Below are 17,060 nucleotides of genomic sequence, written 5' to 3'. Positions count from 1 at the left end.
CAGTCTGTCTCGCCTTTCACTTAGCTGTGACAGTTGTACCTGAAGAAGAGCTCTAGCACCAAAGCTTGTCTGTCTCACCAACAGAAATTGTCTCCTTAATACCCTGGGGCCAACCCGGCTACCTCTACACTGCCTACAACAATGGAAACTGTCCAAGTTCTGGTACAGATCTCTTCTGCAGAGGTATGACTTCATGTGGACTTTCAAACCCGTAATTCCTGAATCCAGCTGCTCTCGTTAAGGCTGCAACATAGAAAAAGTTAGAAAATAAGAGTAGTCAAAAACCTGAGACCATTTGTCTACACTACAGGCTCCACTGGTCGAGCTGTGCATGGTGGGGGGTTATGGAGTCACACCAGGGCCAGCCCACAACATTTTGGCACCTGAGGCAGGGAGCTCAAATGACGCCCCTGTTCTCCCTCGCTTGGGCCAAACTTTGAAAGGTCTCAATTCTGCCTTCTTCCTGCTCTACTCCTCTCACGGTACTGCTCTGTTACCTACATATGCTCCAGCAGCAGACACAATTTTCTACACTCTGGGGCCTAGTGATCCCCTCCCCCACCCGCCCAGTCTGGCACCTGAGGCGGCCTCAGTTCGCCTCATGGTAGGGCCAGCCCGGAGTCAAACCCTCCTAGCATAGACAAAGGCCCAGTCGAGGTGAATTCTGGCATAGTTTAATGGTTTAACAGCACGTCAGAGAGAAAAATCATCCTGCCAACTTTTTAGGGAAGCTTTTTTTCACTGCAGGGAAGAAAATCAGGGCTAAGATTCAAATGAATCTGGTCAAGGCTGGGTTGGCCAAGTTGTAACTATGCACATCACAGTAGACCTGCCCGATGTCAGTATTTTCCCCTTAAAACTTTGGGGTTCACGTGAGGCAAAAACTCACAGGTTGGAACTACAGGGAAGCAAAACGGGGACCATTCCGCATAAACCCCTGCAGAGAGACGCCACCACCAGACTCCCTCCCATGGGGCCTGACCCACTTCCCACAGATGTCAGTGAGAGCTGAATCAGGCCTCCCGCACACATCTGCTTTGTATGAAACTCGATCATTCTTGTCTGTGCACTTGTGTTTCCTGCCTGCGGCCCGCAAGCCATGATAGACACGGGGATTGGAAAGGCTCCTCCCCCACTAGGAGCTTGTCCCATTAATACCCAGAGCTCACAGCTTGTTCCAATAGTTCTTGATCAACTGGGGAGGGCGTAGGGCACAAACGTTTTCGGTTCCAGGCCTCCCTGTTATCAGAGTTTGCTGCTTCCTGTGTGGCAGAGGTGGTGCCAAAGGAATTTTTGGATCTCTCTCCAAGAATGTTCCTGGGCTGCGGCATGAGCGTGGGCTTCCCCTCCCCACATCAAGGGCAAGCTGAAAAAGGGGTTCCACGAGCAGGAGCAGAAGGGGGACCCAGGAGGCTCTATCAGGTGCCCCGCGCCTGGATAAGACAACAGGGTGCAGTTCTTTCTCCCGTGCTGCCCCATCCTCTCCATCGCTTCCTCGGCAAAGGCTTTGCTGTTGTAGTTCTGGTCACTTTCACCCACGACGAAGAGGATCTGCCCCAGGGCCTTTTCAACAGGGATGAGGCTCCCTTGGTTGGCCTCTGCTTGAGTGTCCCCAATGACACTGTAGAGAGAGAGCAGCCCCAGGGCCATGATCTGGACACACTCAAATCTGTAAGGGATTGGGCTGACGTAGAGATGGCGGTAGCGCAGCGCTGTCCCGTGCATGGCATTGGTCCCGTTAATGCACACAGTGGCCGTGATCTGTGGTAGGAACGTGGCCATTGCCAGAGCAATCTCAGCCCCTTTGCAGATTGCTACCACGCCAACGCCTGCCCCGCCCACCTGAAAACACACCGTAAAAAATACATTAAACGTTACATTCATGTCCAGCCTGAGTTCCTCCTTTAAAGATTCCAGTTCTCTGGTTCAGCGGCACAACAGGGACCATCTTATCTAGGCGTATTTAGAGGGGGCCACCGCCAAGATCTAGACCTGCTCTAGGAAGTCAAGGTAACATAAGCATCCAACAGACATTCATTTGAAGGACAGACATTCACTGTGGTGTCCTCCAGTTATGCAGAGCTAACATCAAGGCTGTATTTGCACATGCCCAGTTATATGTCGATACACATTCAGCTTTTTACATGCACTCGTGGCATTTGTGCAGTTGAATTAAATGTGCAATGATAAGTATTAATTGCAAGTGGCCATCTTGCTAGCTCCAATTCCAGAACTACATAACCACTCCCCATGCTTTCCCACGTCAACATGGTTGTCATAATTACCTTGGAAATTAGCTCTCCCTACCACCACCACCTCTGTAACACACATGTTTTTTGATAGTTGGGTGGACATCTGAGGTGGCAGGCTGGGGGCATGACCAAGTGGTGATAGCCCAGCTGACCAATATGGGAGAAGAGTACGGGCTTGCACCACTAGACCGATCGTCCATCAGAAGTAAGGATGTTAAATATGGAGTCATTTACTAGTCAAGTAGTCAATGGTATTTCCATTGACTAGTCGATAGGCACTTCTGCATTCTTCCTTTCCATTTTCTGGCATTTTCCCAGAACCCAGGATCAGCTGGGGACTCTGCGCACTGCACTGGAACCTGGGATCAGCTGGGGAGTCCTCAGCTGACCCCAGGCTCCATGCAAACGCCATGGCGGCATTTCAAAGGGGCAGTGCCTTGTGGAGCCCAAGGTCAGCTCCATGTGGTGCTGCTGCTTTGAAGTACCCCTTCTCCCCCCCCCCTTTGCTGCCTCTGTTAGAGGCAGCAAGGGAGGGGGCAAATCAACTAGTCGACTGGACTATCCGATAAGCGTTTGCTTATCGGATAGTCGATTAGTCCTTAATATACTTAGTCAGAAGACATTTAAATGAGGTCCTGTCTAGGCCATCTCCCATAGAAATCCCATCGCATTTTCCACGGGGATCTTGAGCCTATTGCCTTGCTCGATAACAGGCTGTAATGCCTAACACTGGGTGAGACTCAAACGGTGTGTGTTCCTCTTTGAACGCAGGGCTCGTTTTTCTACAGAGCCAAGAGGTTCCCACTCCATGCAGCAGGGAAGAAGGTGATCTAGGCAGACGGCCAAAGATAAGATGAAGACCCTGGAGAGACTGGAGCACCTCACTGAGCAAATTCAGCAGAACAAAACTTCTACCTAAGCATCTTTGTCCACATGGGCAGCCATGCAGGGGCAGCCCGTGAGCATAGGCACACTCGGCGGTCACCTCGGGCGCCGCCGGCCCAGGGCGCCTGGGCACCCATGATACGTCACGGCCATTGACGGCCGTGCAGGCGGGGGCACCAATCGCACCTTCCGCCTGGGGCGCCAGCTGCCATAGCCGGCCTCAGGCCACTTCTACAGCCATGAGAGCGGGAAAGAACGCCCTGTTGACAGGGGACAGTAAGTCTACACTGCAAAAAAAACAACGGCTTGTTCTTAACTCAGGTTAGCTAACCACCACCATTAGCTAACTCGAGGTAAAACAGCAGTGACGGGGCAGCGATTCAGCCTTTGAGTCAGCTTAGTAGCTCAAGATAAAGCCTATGAAGGGAGAACGGCGCTGAACATGAGCTGCTAACGTGATTTAAAAGCCACGTTGCCGTGTCCTCACTGCTGTTGTAACCTGGGTTTGTTACCCCAAGTTAAGAATACTCTTGTTTTTTGCAGTGTAGTGAGAGCCTTAGACACACAAGCCTACTGTGGTGTGTTGGCTTTCTTCAGACGCTGGGTGCGCTAGGGAGAAAAGATAAGAGAACTTATCTGGGAGCAGAAAGTACCTTTGGGTGTCCCAAGAGTATGTTGGCAGCTTCTTCAAAATATTCCAAATCCACTTCATCAAGACAGCTGGGCAGGTCTTCATATGCGAAGTAAGCGAGGGCGAGTGCAACAAAACCCCGACTGGCAAGGAGGCTGGCTCGGAATTCTATAAGTCCCCCTATGCCACCAAACAGGTCAATCACCCCTGGAAAAGGACCGTCCCCTGAGGAAGAGAAAATGAGGGAAAAACCAGAGAAACAGAAGGATGGATTCAGTGGCAAAATAGTTAGAACAGGAATTGTTGCCTGTTCTAGCTACAGAACCCAGCCTTTCCCGTTCTTACCTCTCATCGCCTACTCCTGGGAACGGTATCTGCAGAGGAATCGTCTAGAACTCTAGGACAACGGCCCTAGTGCTGCTGTGGTGTGGTGCCCAGGTGAGCTAGTGCGCCCCAAGAGCCTCTTTACCCCGACTGGCACAGCTTGCCCAGGGGCGTGTAAAAATAAATCCCCACAACTCTGACACACTCACACTACCCACAACACAGGGCTGTCAGAAAAGCTGTCCAAGCAGGGTCTTACAAGGTATATGAACAAGCAATCCAAGTCAGGCTGATATTTTCATACCCTCTTCTTGTTTCCTGCCCCCTTCCATTTTTTCCCTCTCCCTCCCACCCCCCCCCCCCCAACTTTCTCCGGGTACGTCTACACTACAGCGCTAGTTCGAACTAACTTAGTTCGAATTAGTTAATTCGAACTAAGCTAGTTCGAACTAGCGCATCTAGAACTAAAAACTAGTTCGAACTAGCGTTTTGCTAGTTCGAACTAGCGCGTCCACACTGATTGGACGCAGGGGGGCATTTAAGGGCAGCTGAAACCGGTTCTGGCAGGGCATCAGGTCAGCAGTTGCTTTGTGTGGCTGCTGTCTGAGGCTATCTGAGGCTCGTGCTTAAAGGGACCCCCCCTGGACAGCCGGTTCTCAGCTTTTCCTGCTTGCTTGCCAACCTCGCCGAGGGACAGCAAAGCGTCGGTCTCTGTGCCCGTCTGTGTCGGTGCTTCCCTTCGGGGGGGACCGCCGCAGGTGGCAACATGGAGCCACGGCTCGCCCTGCACCTTCTGGTGCACGTTCTGGACTTGCTGCTGCAAGCCTGCCACCAATGGCTCGAGGCTGCCTGGCACCACCTGGGGAACGTCAGCCCCCTGCCTCTCCGCCTGGCCGCCCTGGGGGCCGTGGAGGAGCCGCGGCGGCGCCCCGGCACCGGCGTGCCCCGCCGCATCTGGCGTCTGGACACCAGCAGCGACTGGTGGGACCGCATCGTCCTGGAGCACTGGGACGACCGACAGTGGACCCAGAACTTTAGGATGAGGAGGGACACCTTCCTGGAGCTCTGCGAGTGGCTCGCCCCTGCCCTGCAAAGAAGGGACACTCGCATGAGGCCCGCCATCCCCCTCCAGAAGCGGGTGGCCATCGCCCTCTGGAAGCTCTCCACGCCGGACAGCTACCGATCCGTCGGGAACCAGTTCGGCGTGGGGAGATCCACTGTCGGAGCAGTGCTCATGCAGGTACGGCGCTCGTCGGCCACCGAGCCGGGGGGGAGGGGGGCTGCGAGGAGGGGATGGGCCGCCCCAGGGACAAAGGGGGGGGCGGGAGGAGGCGAAAGCGCCCCGCACCGGAGGGGTCGGGCTGTCCCGGCCGTACTACACGCCGCCAGGGGGGTTGCTTCCGGGAGTGGGGCGCGGGGCACTGCCAGGGCACGCACGCTCCCAGCCACCCGGGCGCCCCACTGATTGACGCTTTGCTGTGTCTCTCTCCGCAGGTGGTCAAGGCCATCAACCGGGTGCTGCTCCGCAGGGTGGTCCGCCTCGCCAACCCGGATGCCGTCATCCGGGGATTCGGCGCCCTCGGCTTCCCCAACTGCGGGGGGGCCATCGACGGGACGCACATCCCCATCCGTGCCCCGGAACACCAGGCGTCCCGGTACGTGAACCGCAAGGGGTACTTCTCCGTCATCCTGCAGGCCGTATGTGACCACCGGGGACAGTTGACGGACATAAATGTGGGCTGGTCCGGCAAAGCACACGACGCCCGGGTGTACCGGAACTCCTCCGTGTGCCAGCGGCTGCAGGACGGGACCTTCTTCCCCGACCGCCACATCAGGGTCGGGGACGTGGACATGCCCGTCTGCCTGGTGGGGGATGCCGCCTACCCACTGCAGCCCTGGCTCATGAAGCCCTACACGGGACACCTCAATCCCTCCCGCCAGGCCTTCAATAACAGGCTGAGCAGGGCCCGCATCGTGGTGGAGGGGGCCTTCGGGCGACTGAAAGCCCGCTTTCGATGCCTCCTCACCCGTCTGGACCTGGCCGAGCACAACATCCCTCCCGTGGTGGCGGCATGTTGTGTGCTCCACAATTTGTGTGAGCGGAAGGGGGAGGCTTTCTTGCCAGCCTGGATGGCTGAGGCTGACCGCATGGCTGGACACTACGGTCAGCCCCGCACCGCCGCCGTCCGGGAAGCCCAGCGGGGGGCCATCCGGATCCGGGAAGCCCTGCGGGAGAGCTTCCAGGTGGAGGAGGAGGAGGACTGACCTCTCCCTGCATACCCCACCGGGGCCTTCTTCCACCCTACCCCCCCCTTCCCCTTTCCCCTCCCTACCTACTGTCAAATAAAGACACCTGTTTTTCCAACAAAAACGTCTGTTTATTTCACAGAACTGGGGTGGGGGAGGGAGGAATGAAGGTGGGAGAAGGGAGGGGGAAACCTGGGACGAGGGAGCTGGAAGGGGAGGGGAGGGAAGGGAGGAAGGGAAAGGAAAGCTCAGGGGTGGGAGTCTGGGTGCCTCTCCCGTCTCGCCACACTGCGGGTCCGGGGGCGTCGGTGGGGAATGGTTGTGGAGGGGGGGGCAGAGAGGACAGGGGGTGTGGAGGAAGCAGGAGCGGAAGCAGGAGGAGCAGGAGGAGCAGGGGGAGCAAGAGGGGGAGCAAGAGGGGGAGCAGGGGGAGCAAGAGGGGGAGCAAGAGGGGGAGCAAGAGGGGGAGCAGGGGGAGCAAGAGGGGGAGCAAGAGGGGGAGCAAGAGGGGGAGCAGGGGGAGCAAGAGGGGGAGCAAGAGGGGGAGCAGGGGGAGGAGGAAATGGAAAGCGGTCTAGCAGGCTCTGGAGGTGGCCTCGCAGGGCACGGCCCTGCTCCTCCAGGGCCTCCAGACTCCTCTGGCGCAGCCTGAGGTCCTCCTGGACCCAGTGGTCCTGGAGACGGAGCTGTCGGTCCAGGAACCGGAGATGCCGCCTCTGGTAGTCCTCCTGGTTCCTGGCTGTCCTGCTTGCCCGGGCGCGGGCGGCTGCTGCAGGCGGGGTGGTGCGCCCTGCAGTCCCCGGTGCTGCAGCTGTGGTGCAAGAAGACCAGCGGTCAATTACCCCAGGGGCCCAGGTGTGTGAAACCCAGCTCCCCTCTGCAAGGCCAGGGCCCCTGCAGGATCCCCAGCTGCTGCTCCGTAGTGGGCAAGGCCCAGGCGCACGGTCCCGGGGCTCCCTCTCGCCCCAGCCCCCCGTACACATAAGGGGAACACGAGGGTACTCACAGGTGGATGCCTCCCCGGCCTCTGATGATGCAGGCGAGCGGCTCTGTGGGGTGCCTCGGGGGTCCCGGGTCCTGGGAAGGCTGGCAGCAGGCTCCTGGCTCTCAGAGCCCTCTTCCTCCTCCTCGGTGTCCAGGAGCGGTCCCTCTGCCCCGGGGTCAATCACGTCCCGGGGGGCAGGGACGGCATGAGGCCCCAGGATGCGGTCCAGGGCATGGAAGTGGGGGCAGGCCTCCGGGTCAGCCCCTGGCAGGCAGGCCCGGGAGTAGGACTGCCGCAAGTCTTTAATCTTGCAGCGCACCTGCTCCCGGCTGCGCTGGTGGCCCCTGGCGGCCAGGCTGGCAGCCATGCGTCCATAGACGGCCGCGTTCCGGTGGCTAGTGCGGAGATCGTGGACATTTGAGGCTTCCCCCCAAACCTCGATGAGGTCCACGATCTCCGCACTTGACCAGGCGGGCGCCCGCCTTTTGCGCCCCCGGGCAGGCTCCCGGGAGCCGCCAGGCTGGTCGTGGGGAGCAGTGGAGGGCTGGGAGCCCTCGGATGGCTGGCTCATAGTGTGGCAGGTGCAGGCTGTGCAGGCACGGGTGCTTGCAGCCTTGCAACTGGCACAAAGTGAGTAGCCAGCCCGTGGCCCTTTAAGGGCTCCGGGGCCGGGAGGGGGGCAATAGAGTTTCCCTGGTGTTGGCCAGAGTGGCCACCAGGGAAACCTGGGAAGCCTTAGCCTCCCACTAGTTCGAACTAAAGGGCTACACAGCCCTTAGTTCGAACTAGCTAGTTCGAACTAGGCGTTAGTCCTCGTAAAATGAGGTTTACCTAGTTCGAACTAAGCGCTCCGTTAGTTCGAATTAAGTTCGAACTAACGGAGCGCTAGTGTAGCGCATAGGAAAGTTAGTTCGAACTAACGTCCGTTAGTTCGAACTAACTTTCTAGTGTAGACATACCCTCCCTTATTTTGGGTCTGCACATCCTAAACTCATAACTCCAGTCATCTGAAGAAGTGAGCTGTGCCCACGAAAGCTCATGATCCCATCTACATGCTTTGTTAGTCTATAAAGTGCTACCAGACCATAGGTTGTTTTTTAAGTTTAAACAGGTTTGTGCCAAACAAAGAGACTGGGATTTGCATCTGCCTGGGGCGAGCTTCCTATGGCAGAGTCACTGAAAGTAGACTTGCATTTAAAGTAAACAATCGGTCCAATGGAGCTAATTAAGAAGAGGATGAAAAAAGTTCCCAGGAACAAGCAAGAGAGGAAGCACTTGCTCTGGAAACACACACAGGAATGCATTGGAAAGCTTCCCCCCGACTGCAAGAAGAATGGGAGAGAGGCCCTAATTATCCATCACTTAGGTGGTCACGCTTTGATCCACACACTGGAATAGAGGTGAGAAAGCTGTTAGGCCAACACTGTTGCTTGCTAAAGTTAAGTTCAGGCACTAGAAAGCCTGTTTTATTGTAATTTGTTGGTAACCTTGCGTTTTTTATTATTTCTGGTTGGTGTCACTTACATCTCTCTTTTCAGAGAGATGCTTACTCACACTATAAAGCAGTGGTCCCCAACGCGGTGCCCGCAGGCGCCATGGCGCCCGCTGGGGCATTTGTGCGCGCCCGCCAACAACCTTGTCTGGCCCTGCCCCCAGCGCGCGGCGCACTGGAGGCACCGGCCCCAAGCGTGCGACACGCACCGGTGCCTGGTGCGCAGCGCTCGGGCAGCCCCAGCCCCGGGGCACATGCGGGCGCGCGGCACCGGTGCCGGCCCCAGGCGCGCGGCTCGGGCGGCAGCGCCGGCCCCGGGCCCATGGCACAAGGCGCTCGGGTGGCCCCGGCCCTGGGGCACATGCCGGCGCCGGGTGCAAGGGCATCCCCGCCCCTGGCGTGCCCCAGGACACGTGGCCCCACCCCCCAGGCGCCCGGCGCATGAGTGGCCCCACCCCCCGGGTGCCCGGGAGCCTCTAAAGGTTGGGGACCACTGCTATAAAGCATTTCAGTGCTATGATAGTGAAAACCTCCTTCAGCTGGGCTAGCAGGCCAGAGAGTGGGAATATCTCTTTGGAGATGGCAGGCTTAATGTCTGTGAGTTTCTATGAGATGGGCAAGGTCTCTGGGGACCTCAGGAACTGGGGTTCGCCCAATGTTCCCTGCAAAGCAAGGTGTAACCTCGCAAGGACTCCAGGCCTTGCTAGTGAGGTGGACTGCTAAGGTGTGGCAGGCTGCTGCCACAGAGTTTTAAGCTCCAGGCAGCAGGATGTGACACAGTGGCTTGCAGTTCCAAGTGCCCCAACAAAGTGTCAACTTCGTTCCTTCAGCGGGTGCCAGGGGCAGTCAGTGTTGACAACCCGGCTGCTCCCAGGGTAGGTGGGACCTGAACTCGCCACCCTGTGCTCCGGAGGCTGATGCCCCAGGCCACTGGAGGATCCAAATGGCTCTAAACAGGGTTCTTTGGGGTCAGAGCATAGGAACGTACGCAACAGAACAGCCTCCGCTGGTAGCTGTTTTGTTTCTCAACTCACTGCTCCATGCCAATCTGGATGTAACCATCCCAAATCCCTAACTAGATTATATCAGTTCTTCAAATATTAAGGAATTATTTTAAATTTTCATAATATTGTGTCAATCCAGTCTAGATCCCTGTTTGCCCATAGATAAAAAACAATTCATGGAATCTTTGTTAGCAGCTCTTTCAGCTGTGTTTGGCCATAGATTTTCTTTCCCTACCCTTACTGAACTTAGACAGCAAACCATTCTAAATTTCAGTCTTTGTTTCCTATTTACTATAGTCCTCTCCTCCAAAAAGGTTTTACAGCTGGAGGAGACCATGTTGTGCATTCCAAGAATTGCCCAATTATTGAACTCCTATGGAGGCATTTTCAGCTGTAAATAAATGAGGGCCACTTAATCTGTGACTAGATCATATCATCTAAGGCCAGGTCTACGCTAGACCTGGTAGCTCAGCTTTCGGTACATAGCTAGAGTTGGCTTAACTTAAGCCAACCTTGGCAGCATTCCCATAGTGGGAGGCCAATGGGATCAAACACTCCTTCAGGCTTCCCTTACTCCTTGCAAGAGCAGGAGTACTGGATGCTGGTGGTGGCACTCTGAGTTTGATTGAGCGAGTCTTAACTAGACTCACTAATCGAACTCTGGAAGATGGATCATGGCAGCGTCAATCTTCCGAGGAGTGAAGACGTGGTCTAAGACTATAATAACAGATGTATTAATTATGTCACAACAATACTCAGATAATCTCATCAGGTCAATACTGACCTCATGCTAGGTCCTGGACAAAGCCATAAACACACAGCTAGAAACAGTTTGCCCAAAGAATTTACACGTTAAAAAGTGGGGCTCTCTGAACAGGTTATATATACTAGGGAGAAATGTTGGACAGAATGGGGGAAACACTGAGGAACATCCTGAATTTGATTAGTTATATGGAAAGAACTTGCCCACCTGAAATGTTCGAGGTTAGACCTTTGAAAGAGAAGAGCCTTAACTGGATAGCTGAGATTCCCTAGACGAAGCGGTAGGAATTTTAGACCCCAAATGTAATAATGACCCAGTAGAGAGCTGACTCATACAGTTTGGAGATTCTGCACTTCACAACCACCCCACCTCTCTACTCAGCACACGTGAAAACATGGAGGCAGGCAGGTACAAATGGTTGCTTTTCCACGTGGGCAGTGTAACAGATGTGGGAGTCTCCAGTCTGCACGCAGAAAGTTTGGCTACAAAAACGAAGAAAGCTCTGCATAGCTGCTCCTAGGAATTGGGTCTTGTACATTGTGTAGAAGGATGTGGCAGGTGAGAAAGAAGTGGAGGGCAAAGGAGAGAAGATGGAGATAGATAGAAAGGAAAGGAAGTGGATGTAAATAGCAAGGAAATATTCATCCATATTTTTGTAGGGATGTTAAATTTAGATTAATTAATCAAATAGTCTATGGGATTTCCATCAACTATTCAATTAATCTCCACGGTTCAAATGTAAAAGAACCTCAGTGAGGCTCTTGTACATTTCAAAAGCAAAGGTGAGCGTGGGACCAGTGAGGGACTCCCCCGCGGGCACCGCACTTCCTGTAGTGCCTCAGCCTTTGAAATGCACAAGAGCCCCATTGGGGCTCTTGTACATTTCAGAAGGAAGGCCCACAGGGAGTGTAGGACCAGCAGGGGCTCCCTGCGGCATCTGAGCCTTGTCTATTTCAAAGAGCCCTGGGGCTCTTGTACGTTTCAAAAGCAGAATTGCAGTGGAAGCAGCATAAGCCCCCCCACGTAGCCTCCCTGCCCGCCACGGAGACCGTGCTGAAGACAGGGGGAGGGGGAAGCGAGTAGTGGCATCACTAGTCAACTATTTGATCAGCTTCTGCTTATCGGGTAAGTCCCTTACATCCCCCCTAGTTTTCTGAATGAATGTGCTTTGCTGTTTGTGAGTCATTCTGCCCTTGTTAGCCTGGCTTTTTTAGCTTACTTTCAGGAAAGTTTGTGGAAACAGCTAATTATCAGCCAATACTCAAGGGCTGCGTCTAGACTGGCAAGTTTTTCTGCAAAATCATCTGCTTTTGCGGAAAAACTTGCCAGATGTCTACACTGGCCGCTTGAATTTCCGGAAAAGCCCTGATGATCTCATGTAAGACTGTCAGTGCTTTTCTGGAAATACTATGCTGCTCCCGTTTGGGCAAAAGTCTTTTTCCGAAAGACTTTTGTGCAAAAGGGCCAGTGTAGACAGCACAGTACTGTTTTCCGCAAAAAAGCCCCGCTCGCAAAAATGGCGATTGGGGCTTTTTTGCGGAAAAGCACGTCTAGATTGGCCATGGACGCTTTTCCGCAAAAAGTGCTTTTGCGGAAAAGCGTCCTGCCAATCTAGACGCACTTTTCCAAAAATGCTTTTAACGGAAAACTTTTCCATTAAAAGCATTTTCGGAAAATCATGCCAGTGTAGACGTAGCCAAGGAGAGGTCCTGAAAGTGATTCTGAACTCATCAATAGAAATATTTTCAGTGGAAACCTAATCCTGAAAATCATGCTCATCCAGTCAGGAAGCAGAATTACCCCCACAAGACCAAGTAACCTAACCAAGGTAGCTCCGATTTTTGCCAAACTCGCAACAAACTGTTTGTGGACAGTCTTCAGGCCAGGAATTCTTCACAGAAATGATTTGACAAAGACCTGGGAGAAAATTGCAATCAGCTGGTAGACCATTCGTGACCAGAAAGAGCACCGTTTGCTGAATAAAGTCATTCCTGATCACTCCTTCACTCAGCTCTAGACCTGAGAAGATGGGGACTCTCTTACCTGGAGGGAGGAAGAGGGCTCCCCGGACTCTGTTTCCCCTGATCTGGACCCGTTGTACTCCGGGTGCCACGTACCATCTGTCCACAGTCTGGCTGGCCACAGGCTGATCGTGGGGTGAGGAAAACAGGTGATTGGAGTCGAACAAGTCCAGGCGGATCTGGAAGGGACTCTGCATCACGTCCCGCTTCATCAGCCTATAGAACGGCTTTTCCGGCTTCAGAACGTGGAACAGACCCATGGGCTGTACACCAGCGTAGTCCCCTCCTGTGGCAGCAGCCCGCTCCAGGTCCACCTCGCCTGCCTTGTCTGACCAGTAGAGGGCTCGGGAGTAGAAGAACACCCCTTTCTCATCCGTCAAAGAGGCTTGGAGAGTCACCAGCTGGGAGGGGGGCAAGCCAGAGACCTGGATTTTCAGCGGCTCATCAGCAAGAGATACCTTCGGGGTGACTGTGAGCCTGACCATTGTGAAAGCAGGGGCTGCCGATTGCCCACCGGGACCTGGGAAACAAGGAGAGATGCGAGGATGAAATTAGGAATCCCGATCGGTTAAAGTGCAGTGTGCTGAGTAGGAGAGGAGTGTGGAAAATTGCCATGAAGTCAGGCCATGCAGACGATTGCTTGCTAATCCTTAGGCTTGCTCACAGCAAACGCAGTCACAATGGCGCACCATTGAGAAGCCTTTCTGCATGTGGCCACGTGGAGGACTAGCAGGTTTCAGCAGCAGCCATCAAGGCGTCACTGAGTCAAAGGCCTGAGGGAAGCGCACGGCTCAGAGGAACTCATGAAAAGCGACAGAACAGCTCACCTGACTGTGGGGATTAGGATGCCTGGAGCCCACAGGGATTGTCGATCCTACAACCAGGGGCTCATCTGCCAGTTCTCTGCTTGGAGTCGTTCTTACTGCCCCTCCACGCCCAGCAGGCCCACCGACGGGCGGGGAGGGGCATCAAAAGCAACTCCCCCAGTGCCCGGCAATTCAAACACCATAAGGAAAACTGCTTTGAGAGAGAAAATGATGCGGATAAAGATGTGGATCTGGCTGAAGAACAATGTGGATCAACTGGGTAGTAACTCAATTCACATCATTCCGCAAGACTCTCTTTTAAGCTAAGTGTGATTTAACACAAAAACTCCCAAGCTGTTTGCTATGTTGAGTGTTACTTTAGCTTGGCTATTCCTCCTGGCTTGTTTAATTAGAGTCTAAACCTAGTGAACTGTCACCCAAGTCTGCAGTATAGAAAGCTGCAGGGAGAGAAATCTAGAGTTGCTAGCTGCTACAGAGTGTCACTTTCTTATTTCATTTTACATACCACATGCCCTTTATTTTGAAACATCATAGTCACAGACCATAATGGTGATGCCATAAATCTATTCCCTATTTTACTTCTGCTTAACTCAGCTTTCCCAAAGGAACTCCATTCTATACTTATGTCAAAAAATAGACATGCCCGTGAATTCAATGGAGCTTACTCCAGAATTAAGTGCACAGTCATGAGGAAAAAAAAAAGATTGAAAACCGCTGATGTAGAGACATGCTCAGTATAGAGAAACCTATTATCCAAAGCCTTAAACTTTAGAGAAATTGCTGATACCATTGAAATTTGGAAGGCACATTGATGAAAGAAACACCTCACCAGAAAGTTAAACTACAGACAATAAAGAAACAAATGGATCAAACACTAACTCCACCTCATTTTCTTGAGAGCATTCTTAACCCCAGATAAAAGGTAAGATGCCTAAGTTCTGAAGATGCTGCTGCCGCCATCACGCTACAGTTGTGCCAGTCGGAATAAATTTAAGAGCTGGCATGAAACCCTATAATCAGTGAATGGTTATTGATGATGATGTTTTGAACTAAGTCACTCCCGTGAATTGGTGGGTATCATTAGCCAATCACATTGAAACACAGTTCCTTCAGTCACGCAGCCAACTTGTCGTAGCAGTAGCTTCCTCTGCAGACACAGAGAGAACATTGTCCTCCTTTGGTGGTATTCACTCAAAGGTAAGAAACAGTTGAGTTGAAAAAAAAACAACTGAAACAGAAATACACGTTGTTTTCTGTCTATGAATCAAAATGAGAATGGGAGTGGGGAAGAAGAGTGCTAGTTGTAGAAGTTTCAAGAACACGGTATATTTTGTTTTCTCAAGTCTAGTCTGCTTCAGTTAATAAAATTTGAAAATTTAAAAAAAGCGTGTCAGGACAGCCATCAGAGGGCATCTCAAGAGAGTGCTGCACTTGCAAATGCGAACTAGTTATGTAACATTCAAGATTTAGTGGAATAAATATAAGTACTATTGTGTTGTGTGTGTGATTTTGTTCTTACCAGATGGGCCAACAGTCACTGTGCACCCTGGTCTGGGTTGGGCCTAGGCTCCGAGCCCCAGAAGAGGTGGGGCTCCTGTTGGACAGGGTGGAGCCAGGGCAGCCAGACCTCAGCGCTGCCCAGACCACGGCATGCATCCTTCTCCCCCCAAGCCCTCAGCAATTCAAAGGGAGCTAGGGATCTGGCCTCCACTGCTGCTGCAGTAGTAAGATGGCTGGGCTCTCTGGGCTCCTTAGTATCACCGGGCCCCGGGGCAATTGCCCCTTTTTCCACCCAGTTGGTGGGTTTGGTTCTTACCATTCCTAATGTATTGCTGCTGCATCTCCCCTTGACATAGGTAATGAGTATTGTGTTCTATTCCGTAACAGAATACAAATCAAGTTATCTAAAAGAATTGCACAAAGTATACTCCCCTATAAGTGTCCTGAGTTGTAAATTCACATGGTTAAGTGACCCGATTTGCACCATTGTTTAAGAAATGTGAAGAAGTATCTGTGGGAAACTTGATTTATATCAAAGATTTTTTTCCTGGTTATTTACATTGCCTTGATTTAAATCAGTCCAAGCTGGTGTTCACTATAGTACTAGAGGTGCAGAGGCCAGACCAACTCTGCCAGCATGCACTGCCATGCTCTAGAAACACTTGTTGGTCTTCCAAGTCCACATACCGGAGCAGAAATTAATATGTCCAGTGCTACGGTTGGACTTACATGTGAGGCACAAAGCACTCGTGACATGCTTAAAACCACTCAAGAAGTCAGGCTCAGAGCCAGGGTTACTTCCAAGTTCCAGGATAGGATTGCTTCCTAGATCCACTCCTGGTGTTAGTGAGGCTGGAATGGCTTGTTTTGGGAAAAGTGGGACTTTGCCCTTAGCTAAGTATGCGTTGGCTGTACACAGGGGAGTTCTACCTTCATTTTTTGCTAACAGACACACTCATAAAGACACCCCGTGAGCAATGTTCCCTCATCTTTTTCTTATGTGTGCGAATAAGTTTGTTTGTGTGCACCAAAGCATGTGTGAATGTGCACCACCAGCAGAAACAAAAAATCTAGTTGTAGGTGCTTTGCAAATTAGCTGGGCAGCATTTTGAACTCTCTTGCGGGGCTGAACAAGCTCACAACTTACAGGGAACACTGCCCATCTCTGATTCCAAGTAGATTCACACACCTACCTTCATCCCCACACTAAGCACAGTAAGCGCCTGTCACAGCTTATATATATTCCAGTGTTTACAACATTTTATAAGCCACCTCGAATATTTTAATAGAAAGGCTTCACCCTCCTTTTTCTTCCCCTCTGCAGGCTTGGGAAGCAACAAAGGAAGGGAAACTCCCTGCAAACTTCTGAACAATTTTTGTAAGTATTTAGGCACATGATCATCGAATCCAAGGGCTGGAAGAGACCTCAGGAGGTCATCGAGTCCAACCCCCTGCCCAAAGCAGGACCAACCCCAACTGAATCATGATGCAACTTCACTGAAAGCAATAGGAGTCAGGCACTTTGTGCGATTTTCAAAAGCTCCTAAGCACCTGGCTGCAGCTTTAGGCGTACACCTAGCTTTTCACACCCTTAGCACCCCGGTGCTCAGCCGATTTGCAGTAGCCTTGGAGCCCAGTTCTTACCTGCACTCTGCAATCTTCACAAATGGCTGTAACGCCTCTGTTCCCAAGACTAAGCCTGTCTCCTTGCAAATTAGCCCCAGTTAGCTTTCCTATTGCTTCCTGCCCTGCTCCTGTGAAAACACCTTGAGAGCTAACCCTGCAGGAAGGGCTTCACTCCTGAGAAGTCCCAGTTTGGTTGAATTCTACTCGGATCCCTATACAAAGGGGCTGCTTCTAAATTACAAGGGGAGAGGCTGGGTGGACCAATAGATTCCCGGGCAGCCTGTCTCCTCCCCTGCCCATCTCTTTCCTAATCCGTCCTCTTTCCTCCTCCCTCTGTTTACTGCCTGTCCTCCCCTTCTCTGACCCTTTCTGTAAGAGGAGACGGCCAATGACAATCATTAGGCAAGCGGGTTGCAAAAGTTGAGCTCTGTAACCCTTTCCTTGCTGTGTGAGTGTAAGGGCTTATTTCCTGGGTCTCTCTTAGGACATGCTCTGGGAATGAG

The 17,060-nt window shown here is 52.7% G+C and overlaps 2 protein-coding genes across 3 annotated transcripts; both read right to left on the bottom strand.

Moving 5' to 3' along the window:
• Window positions 1-658: 658 nt before the first annotated feature.
• On the bottom strand, window positions 659-16,881 carry BAAT (bile acid-CoA:amino acid N-acyltransferase). Of its 2 annotated transcripts, none has more exons than XM_006111074.5 (4): window positions 16,576-16,881; window positions 12,627-13,124; window positions 3,791-3,993; window positions 659-1,842 (listed from the first exon to the last, which is right to left on the bottom strand). In XM_006111074.5, the coding sequence occupies exons 2-4, from the start codon at window positions 13,087-13,089 to the stop codon at window positions 1,246-1,248; spliced, it is 1,263 nt and encodes a 420-aa protein (XP_006111136.2). In that variant the 5' UTR covers window positions 13,090-13,124; window positions 16,576-16,881; the 3' UTR covers window positions 659-1,245. The 2 variants fall into 2 exon arrangements, with proteins under 2 accessions (XP_006111136.2, XP_025038745.2); XM_025182960.3 differs by lacking the exon at window positions 16,576-16,881 and adding an exon at window positions 13,432-13,574.
• On the bottom strand, window positions 6,588-8,137 carry LOC149524115 (uncharacterized). The gene is made up of 2 exons (XM_089779549.1): window positions 7,346-8,137; window positions 6,588-7,150 (listed from the first exon to the last, which is right to left on the bottom strand). The coding sequence occupies exons 1-2, from the start codon at window positions 7,893-7,895 to the stop codon at window positions 6,588-6,590; spliced, it is 1,113 nt and encodes a 370-aa protein (XP_089635675.1). The 5' UTR covers window positions 7,896-8,137.
• Window positions 16,882-17,060: the final 179 nt, after the last annotated feature.

This window comes from Pelodiscus sinensis, chromosome 6 (assembly GCF_052426305.1).
Source record: "Pelodiscus sinensis isolate ZL-2025 chromosome 6, ASM5242630v1, whole genome shotgun sequence".
NCBI classification, from domain to species: Eukaryota; Metazoa; Chordata; order Testudines; family Trionychidae; genus Pelodiscus; species Pelodiscus sinensis.
The sequence above is the reverse complement of the archived record's forward strand: the minus strand, read 5'-3'. Positions and strand labels throughout refer to the sequence as shown.

Coding starts and splice junctions, on each gene's coding strand:
- LOC149524115 (XM_089779549.1), bottom strand. CDS start 7,895: ATGAGCCAGCCATCCGAGGGCTCCCAGCCCTCCACTGCTCCCCACGAC. Junction 7,151..7,345: donor GGCCGGGGAGGCATCCACCT/GTGAGTACCCTC, acceptor CTTGCACCACAG/CTGCAGCACCGGGGACTGCA.
- BAAT (XM_006111074.5), bottom strand. CDS start 13,089: ATGGTCAGGCTCACAGTCACCCCGAAGGTATCTCTTGCTGATGAGCCG. Junction 3,994..12,626: donor AGCCCTCTTCCTCCCTCCAG/GTAAGAGAGTCC, acceptor TCTCTTCCTCAG/GGGACGGTCCTTTTCCAGGG. Junction 1,843..3,790: donor TACTCTTGGGACACCCAAAG/GTACTTTCTGCT, acceptor GTGTGTTTTCAG/GTGGGCGGGGCAGGCGTTGG.